Genomic DNA, 11,327 nt, shown 5'->3' with positions numbered 1-11,327 from the left:
TTGAGGGGAAGAGGCCTTCTAATATGTGAGCATTCCTAGGGTATTTATTCTAATTTAATCATCCTTGTCCCTGATGTCGTCGAAAGTTGGGAGAAATAAAGACTAGAGTCTTCTTTCTCCCTTCACTTACACACCAAGTACATGACTCGGTTATTATATGTATTCTCCATCAATCATTTTTCTCTATTTATTTCAGAGAAAAGATAAGAGCAAAAGAATCTTAAAATTGATTAATAACTCTAATAACCTATCAAATATTATTTTATGAATCTATCAAAAACACATTGCTCTGTGGGAAAAAAATTACAAATATGATAAATTAAGACTACACAATACTACATAATCAACCTCTTTTTATCCCTCCTCTTTTTTTTTTTTTTTTTTTTTTTCCAGTTTGTCCAAAGGAGTTGCGAAATCAACAAAAAAAAAGGCAGCGGTTATTTATTTTGGCGCGGAAGAAAAAAAACTCTTGAACACGTGCTATTTTTATTTGTTCCGTAATTTTGGCGCTGAATTAATTTTGGCGCGGCTTCTTGCTAGCGCTGCAAGAAAGGTTGCATTCTAAATTCTTTCAATAGAAAAACCACGCGAGGAGTTATTACATACATGGGAACGCCACACGCGTCCTTTGTAAGCCCCCTTTTGGCCTTATGGGGTGACTACATGCGCCAAATGCTTCCCGCATGCGGGTCGGAGGGCCCCAGCGAGGGTGAAAAGCGCCAACGGGCCACCCAGCGCCCTCCCCTTCGTCTCTCTCTCTCTCTCCTCCCCCACCCCCGCTCTCCTTTGGCCCGGAAAGCAACTCCCCCGTCCCCGCTCCCCCCAAATCGAGCATGGGACGAACCCGAAAAGGAAACACTTCAAAACCCTAAGATTCCCCATCCCGGCGATCCCCTCTGTCCTCTCTCTCGCGTTATTCCTATTTTAGTTCTGTCATCGGGGACGGCCGTGAACCCTATAGAGCAATTCGAGGCGGCGCGGTACCAGGTAGTGGAATGTTGAATCTTGTCCTACCTTTTCTGTTTGTATGCCGGTTTTGATGAAATGGTGCTGGGAATCGTGCGGTTTTGGTATTTTGATCCGCAAGGTGGCGTGGATTTAATGATTTATTGGGTTGGGACGTTTTTGGCGGGTAAAGTGCGGAAAGATTCGATTTTTTCGAGCGTTTTTTGCGGGGGATTCTGGGTTGGGACGCAGGGAGTGGGTGAGGTCTTGGGTTTTGGAGTAAAGTTGGGATTTTTCTGGGTATTTGGTTACGGTTTTTGGGTGCTCAGTCTATTATTGCATGGAGTTATCCTTTAAATATTGGTTCCTAGTCACTCGTTTCATTGGGTTTCGGTGGGTGATACTATCTGGTTTCGTCGACATTTTCTTCAGCTCATATTGATGGATTACAACTTCCTTTCATTTATTTCATTGCATGATTCAATGGGTTTGTCGGTTAATATTGAGAATAATTTGGATTTTAGGTGTTTTGGTTAGATTCATGTCTAGGCATATTGTAGCGTTTTATAAAGCTATAGTTTTATATTTACGTTTAAATCAACTTTAATTTGGTAATGCATTTTATTTTTCCGTTTGATATTTTGGTCGTTTCTATTCTTCTTTTTCTTTTTGGGTAAAACTGGATTTAGGCAGTCAGCATTTTGTCTTGATGCTTCACTGAATTACTACCTGTTTGGCTTCATTACTGCTTTCGTGTTTTTGTTTCTCAACAAATTAGAGGAAATATCACACGGAGATTGTTATTGGAAGATAGCATTTGGAGAAAACTTCTACTAACCCTTTTATTTTTCACTCCTTTTTGAAAGCAATAAATCACTGATACCCGAAGCTCTAAAGATTTTACAAACAATTTTAAAAGAAAAGAGTTTCACTGTACATGATGTTCAATCTAGTTTATTTTTTCTTTTTGGCTTTTTGAAAACACAAATAGAAAACAGAAGCAATACCAAGCGGGCCCTAATTTATCTGAACATTGATATGCGTTCTTAAGGTTTGAAATTTGAAATAGCGCTTTTATTGCACAGCCTGCGAAAGCTTATATTTATCTCATGCTCGATTTCTTTCCTCAAAATAGTTCTCTGATTAAATGACTTATGACAAAATTTCTTGCTGAGTAGAGTGAGGTTAGATGGTTGTGGTGGAAAATTCTTGCTTCTTGGAAGATGTGCTTTTGATTCTTATGATTTCATTCAGTCAATTAGCTTATAGTACCCTGTTTTTAATAATGTTTGTAGATGCAGATATTAGTATGGCTTATTTTCCTGATTATACACATTCTTTCTTTGGATATTGGGTCTTGGAGAACATGCTTTTTTGTGATCTGTCTTTGTTTTGATTGTTCTATTACTTGGTTAAATTTGTTTTTGACCTAAGTTTGCGTCTGGTGCATCGTCAGGCAATCTTGGAAGGTAATGTGGATTGCCTTCAGGATTAGATTGCCATCATTAAATTGCTAGTAATGTTGATTAATGTGTTTGGTACACACAGGTAATGTTGCAGTAAAATTATTGAAAATCTTGATCGACATGTTTGGTATGATAATTAGATTACTGGTAATGTGAAATCAAATTTTCAAAACACCCTTAATAATTTGGTCCGGATGCTCTTCTTTTTCTCTGGTAAGAAGTGGTGGGAGTAGTATGGGTGTGGTGGTAGCGCGGGAAGTGGCAGGTCGGAGGGTATGGGGGAACCACGGGCACTGGGGGGGATGGGGAGGGGACAGGCACATGTGGAGTCACGAGGGTGATGGGGACAGATGTGGAGGAGCCACGGAGAGGTGGTGGGGGACAAGGATGGAGGAACCGCGAGCAGACAAAGGGAGATGGAGGAGCCGCGGGCCGGGGGCGCACATGGAGGGGGGTGGGGGAGAGAGAGGAGGGTTGGGCAATGAGTTTTATGTGATTTTTTTGAGGGATAATTTTATCCAAAATTTTTTTTGCAACATTGCCAAAGAAGTGGTAACTTGGATAGCCACCCCTCCCCAAGACAATCCAATTACCTCCCATGAGGTAATCTGGATTACCACCCAAAAGCATACCAAACACAATAATCCAGATTACCGCATTAAATTGCCAGCAATCTGGATAGATTGCCAGCTACCAAACGCAACCTAAAGGTTTGGGTGTGGTGTTTAGATGCTTGTGCCAGGCTTTCTATTTCTCCTATTGTTTAATCACTTATCTAGCATTTTCTCAACTACAATTTTATCTTTCTATGTAACATTCTAATCAGGCAGTTTCTTATTTGCTCACAAGTTCTTATTATTTTATATTTGGTTGATGCGAGTGTCTTTTTGCCAAATGTGCAAGGGATTTGCATCTCTACCCATGAATATGCCATGTTGAATCTGTAAATTATGCAATCGTTAAAACTTAGATCAAGAAGATCATGTCTTAGACTGAAAAAAATGAAGTTTTATTTGATAAGTTGATTTTCCCCTTCAATTTTTCTTTATTAATAGTAATATTTGCTTTTACTCTATATTCTGTAACTTGCATGTTCCTTGGAAATGGAACTGGTAAACAGTCTGATTCAGAATTTTGAATTACAAAAGATATTACTAGTTTACAAAATAGAGGAGTCAGCTCAGGAAGTCCATTTGGAATAAATATAATCATCAGTAATCAGAGGATAAACCTATGCAAAGACCCTCTAATTTGATGCTAGAGCTTGTTGTAGTGCACTATGATCTTTTTTGTTTTTTGCACTTCTGTTGTTGGCATGTATTGTTGCTATGTTGTGTAAGTAGGATCCTTTATCATCTTTCTTATTTTTTCTCTTTCTTTTGGTAGGTCACCATTCATATTATGACCATCCACTTGAAGCAATGCCTATGAGCGACTGATGCTTAGAGTGGCTATCCCAAGAGGAAAGGAGGATAAACATGTTCTTAAAATGTCGATCATTTGGTGTTGTTTCTGTTAGTGGTCAATATCTATTATATAATCAGAAATCTTTGTGCTGGGGAATATTGTTATTTATTTTCCAGTACAGAAGCCACGGGCTTGGAGGGGCAATCTTGTAATTTTCCTCTATATTTTTGTTCTTTTTGTTCTTTTTTACCTTACACAATCAGGGGCTACTATCAAATGTCAGAAAGTGACATGGCAATTATCAAACCAGAGGTATGTCAGATTCTGCTGTGATCTTTCATATATTAACTTAAAACATCATGTGTATTGCAAATTGCCCATTTTCTGGAACTAAATATCTGCTATAATGATTTTTTACTCGTGGAGCCTTGTCCCTGGATCTCACTGCCTATGAGCTTGCTTTTCAAATTTAATAGAAGACAAATTCTTGTCTATTCTTTGTATGCCCATCTTTTTGCATTTCGTTTTATATCCATAGCCATTACAAGAAAATTGTTGCCATATCCTGTTACTATTTTAAAGTGTTCCGTTTTCATTATCCATTGAGCTTTCCAACATCAGTGTACCTGTGAGACCCACTAGTATGGTTTGTGAATATACCATTTTATTGTACTCTAACAGGCTATGAAGTCCTATATTTGGCTCCAATGTGCTGATGGATCAATCCAACAAGTTGAAGAGGAGGTTGCTATGTTCTGCCCCATGATATGTCGAGAGATACTTCAGACAGCCATGGGTTCTTCTAAGAATTATGCTATTTCTTTACCCCAGCGAGTTAATCCAGCCATACTTAGCTTAGTTCTTGATTATTGTCGGTTTCATCAAGTTCCAGGCCGCTCTAACAAGGTATTATAAAGTTCAATACTTGCCTTATTGGTACTACATTCTTTTCTTTTGATAAAGCTTGATGTATTTGTGGTTTTCGTTACCATAGTCCCTGACAAGTTAGAGTTATCTGTTGCCAGTTCTACTACTATTTATACATGACTTGCTAATTTGTTAGTATGATGATAACACCTATTTGCAATGGTAGCTATTAACCTGCTGTAAGATATTTTAACATAAAAGGACACAAAATTGTGTTTATTTGAATAGAATCACTTTTGTTATGATTTTTGTTTGTCATGTGTAGGAGCGGAAATCTTTTGATGAGAAATTCATCAGGATAGATACCAAACGATTATGCGAGTTGACTTCTGCAGCTGACAGCCTGCAGCTAAAGCCTTTGGTTGATCTCACTAGTCGAGCGCTTGCCCGCATGATAGAAGGAAAAACACCTGAGGAAATTCGTGAGACTTTTCATTTGCCAGATGACCTCACTGAGGTTTTGTTGCATTAAAATCCCCTTTTTCTTTTTTTTTTTTCTTTTGTTTTTTCTGGTGATTTCTCGCAATCATCCCACTGCTTTCTTGGCTATTTTAGGAAGAGAAGTTAGAGCCATTGAAAAATGCTAATGATGATCTGCGGATCAGGCTACTAAATCGACTATATGCTAAGAAAAGAAAAGAACTGAAGGAGCGACAGAAACAAAAGGTAGTCACACTATCATAGTTCGATGATGATTTTGTTACAACCATCTGCTTCTTTCTCTGCAATTAGAATCAAATGTATGATCTATGAGGTCTAGAGATCTATCTATTTTATTTATTAGTGCAAATGCAGTGTCTTGTATATTTTGCTGCTCCTAAGATTTGGTTTTTGAAAGAGTAGTAACACTTTTTCCAGGATGTGGAAGTTGAAGCACAGCGAAAAGATGAACGTTCAGTTGATGAAATATTATCTTTCATAAATGGAGATGGAGGTGATTGTTATTAATTTGTTTTGCCTTTTAAAAATTTATGACTTGGGTGTGCTAGGGCCAGCAGTGGTTATCTTTTCTGCATTTTGTTAATGCCTGTTTTAGCTGCAAGGGTGATATCTAGTCTTTCTAACTAGTTGAGAAGATTTTAGTAGTTTTTTTTTATTTATAAATCTAGCATTTGTATCTTGGTTTTTTATCTTTGCATGTCCATAATAACCTCAAGTCTTAAAACAGTCACAACATTAGGATGACTTCTTAACTTGATTATTCAGAATAGCAACATTCTAGAATATAAGACAAATTATCATTCAAAATTGTTATGCAATATGGTTTATTATTTTCACTTGAATTGAGCTGTCATTCCTTGTGCATCATGCTCTCTACTTTGGAACAAAGTGGTTATAAGGTGAACAAAAATGACATTTTTTGTAATTTTCTAGAATTTTCTGTTGATATGTAAACATAAAATATCATACTGGTCTATATCTACATTTTCTTCATTTATCATTTAGGTTGCTTTATTTTTAGAACTTTCATGAAAATATGCACTTTTAGCCCTTAGGGGCTGTTTGCTTGTTAGGTTCTATGAAAAAGTGTTTGTGCTTCCATAAAACCTAGAATAGGTGGTTTTATAAACACAATTGGTTGCTTTCTATAGAACTTGTCTTGGAAATTGGCATTTTGTAGAACCTAAAAAATGACTAAAACAAGAAACAAGATTTGAGGACCCTATGGGAATGTGTTTAGCCCCCACATCGGCTATGCACTGGATAGATCTTGGGTACTTATATAGACAAAGAAATCTAAACAACAACTTTTGACTAGCTTTTTTGGGTAATATTTGGATTGTCATATATGATATCAGAGTGGACCTAGCCTATGGTCCATGCAGACTAGGACACACTGCAGCATGAGCCCACTTTGGTTGTCCACGGGCTTATCATGGTATTTATGATTGGATTTGATGGCATTTTGATCCTTAGTGTAGTAAGGATGCTAGGGTTTAAACAGGGGAGTATGTGATTGTGATACTCTAGCCAAAAAAAAAAAAGACCTCTTAAAACCCAGCACGTGCCAGGACATGGAAGAAAAAAAGAAAAAAAAAATCAAAACTCCCGAAGGAGTTCTTTCCTTCTCCAATTGAGACTCCAAGTTCAATTGGAAGTCGAAGTTTTTCTATCTCATACTCTAGATTTGCCCCTCTATTTAAAGCCTTCAATCTCCCTTTTGAAGTGAACCACCTCAAATATCAGCCCCAAGTCGGAAATCGCCAGAGTTTTCATCCTTATGCCTCGGGATTTCCATCTAAACATTGCCAGGAAAGCTAGGTAAGGGCCCGCAATCCTCGATTGACCCTCCTTTACTTCTTCCTTAGTTGATAAACCGTGGATTCTGGGTAGTGGTTTGCCAGAGAAGGAAGAAAACCATGGAAAATAAGCAAGAGAACAGGGCACTTCTTCCTTGATTAAATCCAACAAACCACTGGCCGGAATTTATGGTTTATCGACTAAGGAAGAAGTAGAGGAGGGTCAATTGAGGATTGTCAGCCTTTACCTAGCTTTCCTAGCGATGTTTAGGCACTTCCCATCAAAATTGGAGTCTCAGTTGGAGAAGAAAAGAACTCGTTCGGGTGTTGGCACGTGTTGGCTTAAGAGTTTCTTTTTTGGCTGGGATATCACAGTGATGTCCCATGCAAGCATGTGTTTAGTCCTATATTTGTTATGCACCATATCAATCTTGGGATATAGGGTCAAGGAATCCAAATAACATCTTTTAGCTAGTCTTTTTGGTTGAGGTCTTAGGTTACTATATAGGATTCCCATTTTTTAAGTCTTCATAAAATCAATTTTTATGATTATGTATTCTTATAAGTTCCCTTATAACTAAACCACTACATAGTGCACTTCTGATAGTAAATCTTTTCTTGTTTCTAATGTAGCTCCTAATTCCTTTTTAGGGATTTATTGAATGAAAGTCTTATAACTCTTGGTATTTAAGATATGAATTATGTGACTTGTATAAATGAAAATGTTTTGTCTTGATTGATCAAAGTGTGATAGCATGCTTAATCAACAACCTTTGTCTAGAGTTGGTCCCCTTAATTGATCGAAATATGCTTCATCAAAGTTTGACTTTTATAGTGTGCTTCTAAGTCATAATCTTTTGTATGACACCTAATTCGTGAGCAAGGGTGTGTTAGCCAAGCAATATGATGAATCATGCATTAACGTATTCACTAGCTTAGCTTGTAGTTAAGAAGTAAAATGCAAACCGTATGCATTAAAGACAACGAGGAGAAACTAGGGACAATGGGGAAGGTTGACACAGGGTATGTAGTATCCACTAAGGAAAGCTTTTCTTCGTAATCATTTATCCTTTATTTGGTAAAAGGATAGGTAGGAGGAAGGATGGGAGAGGAGGGATGGATGACAGAGATGTGTTTGGTGAAACGTAGATGGATGGGAATGACTCCTCTTCTGTTTGTTATTGGAGGAATGAAAGAAAATATGGATGATATTTGTATGATATTTTTACTAAATTATCCTTTGATAAAAATATCACTATCGTAAATTCATAACACATTTATACTAAAGAAATAAGTTATAAGCTTTATAATTTACAATTATATAAAAATTTATATAAATATTTATTTTAATTTAATTAAATAAATAATTTTATAAATTAATTATTAGTGAATTAATTTATTTATATATTAATTATATAAACAACAAATTAATTTATAATTTAATTTAAATAGTTAACTAATTTTGTACAAATAGTTAATTAAAATAGTAAATAAAAATAAAAATATAAGATAATTCTAATTATTCAATTATAATTATGAAAATTATGTATTAAATTAAAATAATTAATAATAAAATTTAATTGTATAGGATTAATAGTATAGATAAAATAAATATATAAATAATGTGAATGAAAAGGTGAAGTGTTATAGTTTTATCAAAATAAATTAATGAGGGGTAATTTTGTTAATGCAAAAATCTATCCCTCACACGCTTCATCCATTCTTGCATCCTCCTAGATTGAGAAAATGTAAATTGGTGGGTTAGGGTGGATGGACAATCCCTCATCCATCCTCCCTAAAATTTTTTGAACCAAATGGTGGATGAAGGCCATCCCTCCTTCCAACCCCATCCATCCCCTCTCTTATGACCCCAACCAAACAAAGGGTTACTAATGCTGACAATAAGTCAAAAGGATCTCCCGATACATGTAAGAGCCTCTTGGATTGTAAGAAACATGTATAGCATTTTCACCCTTTATCAAATGTAACTAATCATGATTCTCCTTAATGAATGAGCCACCAAAGCCTCTCTGACCATGGTTGGAAACCATCTTATTCCAAAAGAAAGAAAAAATGAGAAAAGCCTTAATCTAATTCTTATGCTTTCAGCTGAATTTGATTCTTTCAATTACTGTACTTAAATTTTTGTACTTAGAAAGCTGTGTGACAAGTGGTCACATGCATTGATAGATATGCCCTTGAAACAAAAAATACCTGTGATGCTCACAAGTCGCAATTTTTACATTTGTATCTTGATTGCATACTTCTTTTAGGAAATTCCTAGTATTATACTTGATTTTATAGTCTTTGATTGTTATATGATATCTATGTGTATTCAGATTTACATCATGAAGGTTGTTGATGATGATTTTTGCTCATGCTCACATATGAAAGCTGAGTAAATTGGGACATTGTGTAAATCAAATATGCATTCTACATCATCAACCTAGGATCTTCAATCACATCTTAATCTACTATTTCTTTTTGGAGCCACACTTAGAAACAACCTTTTAGCTTATGGTACTATGATGGGCGATCTTAAGAACTACTATTCCCCTTTGGGCTGATGGATAATATTTTTTTTTTTTTTTGTGTTCTATGGAAGGCATTCTTTGGTGGTTCCATCTTCAAGTGATTCTATGGGTGAATGGACTAAAAGAATAACTGCAAAAATGTTGATTATTATTTTTCTCTTGTCATGTATAACTTAGAATAGTGGGTTTTCTCTCTCACCATATCTCCCCCTCTCTTTCTGATGTTGCATGATTTGTGGATGTAGAGGTCTATTGGACCAAAGAGTTGAAATCTGATGCAATGTGCATAAAGCTTCTAGAAGGCATGCACAAATGTTAGATTTCCAAGTTCTTGAACTCTTCAGGAGGATCTCTTTGAGTTTTATGATTGATAATATTTTCATGGATTTTGGTCACTTCCAATTCTTTTAGGGTCAAAAATGATTTGGAAGCTATCTCTATGATTCAATGATGAATTTATTTCTTGTTTTTTCATTACTGGAGTTGTTAAGTTAGATATAAGGTCTTGGATTAGACGTTAACTAGGATTAGCATCACTAGATATACATATATATATGTGTGTGTGTGCAAGCGAGCATGTGTGTGTGTGTGTGTACATACATGTATGTATATACACGCACACACATATATATATATACACATACATACATGTATATTATGTGTGTGTATATACACACACACACACAATATATATATATATATATATATTACATGCATGTATATTATGTGTGTGTATATATATATATAGACACACACATAATATACATGTATGTATATATGTGTGTGTGTGTGTGTGTACACGCATGTACGTGTATGTCTACACACACACACACACACACACACACGTACATGCGTGTACACACACGTATATATATACATACATGTATATTAGGTCTATATATATATGTGTGTGTGTGTGTGTGTTTGTATACATACATGTACGTATATATATATATATGTGTGTGTGTGTGTGTGTGTGTATACATATGTCTATATATACGAACATACTTATATATATATATGTATGTATGTATGTATGTGTACACATATATATCTATATATATATGTGTGTGTGTGTGTGTGTGTGTATACATACATACATACATACATATATATATATATATATATATATATATAGATACATAATATATATATATATATAGATACATACATATATATATATATATAGATACATACATATATATATCTGTATAGATACATACATATATATATCTGTATATTTATGTATGTATACACATATATATCTATATATATGTGTATATAGATATATATGTGGATATATACACACACAATACACACACACACACACACACACACACACACGTACATGCGTGTGCACACACACACACATATATATATACATACATACATGTATATTAGGTCTATATATACATACATACATGTATATTAGGTCTATATATATGTGTGTGTGTGTGTGTGTGTATACATACATGTACGTATATATATATATGTTTGTGTGTATGTATACATATATGTCTGTACATACATACATACATACATACATACATACATACATACATATATATATATATGTGTGTGTGTGTGTGTGTGTGTGTGTGTGTGCGTGCGTGCGTGCGTGCGTGTGTGTGTGTACACATATATATCTATATATATGTGTGTGTGTGTGTGTGTATACATACATACATACATATATATACATACATACATACATACATATATATATACATACATACATACATACATATATATATACATACATACATACATATATATATCTGTATATATACATACATATATATATCTAT

At 35.0% G+C, this 11,327-nt stretch overlaps 1 protein-coding gene across 2 annotated transcripts in view; it reads left to right on the top strand.

The window, feature by feature from the left end:
- The first annotated feature begins 753 nt into the window (after positions 1 to 753).
- Positions 754 to 11,327, top strand: part of LOC105031953 (SKP1-like protein 21) — a 34,262-nt gene continuing 23,688 nt past the window's right edge. The window contains exons 1-7 of one of the 2 annotated variants that reach the window (XM_073245915.1): positions 754 to 987; positions 3,798 to 3,925; positions 4,082 to 4,130; positions 4,500 to 4,724; positions 5,011 to 5,202; positions 5,301 to 5,411; positions 5,604 to 5,679. In XM_073245915.1, the coding sequence (XP_073102016.1) occupies positions 4,095 to 4,130; positions 4,500 to 4,724; positions 5,011 to 5,202; positions 5,301 to 5,411; positions 5,604 to 5,679 (640 nt within the window). In that variant the 5' untranslated portion in view covers positions 754 to 987; positions 3,798 to 3,925; positions 4,082 to 4,094. Of the gene's footprint in view, positions 988 to 3,797; positions 4,131 to 4,499; positions 4,725 to 5,010; positions 5,203 to 5,300; positions 5,412 to 5,603; positions 5,680 to 11,327 lie in introns of both variants that reach the window. The other variant, XM_010906252.4, reaches the window with a different exon arrangement.

This window comes from Elaeis guineensis, chromosome 11, assembly GCF_000442705.2.
Source record: "Elaeis guineensis isolate ETL-2024a chromosome 11, EG11, whole genome shotgun sequence".
Lineage (NCBI taxonomy): Eukaryota > Viridiplantae > Streptophyta > Magnoliopsida > Arecales > Arecaceae > Elaeis > Elaeis guineensis.
This window is presented reverse-complemented; position numbering and strand designations above follow the sequence as displayed.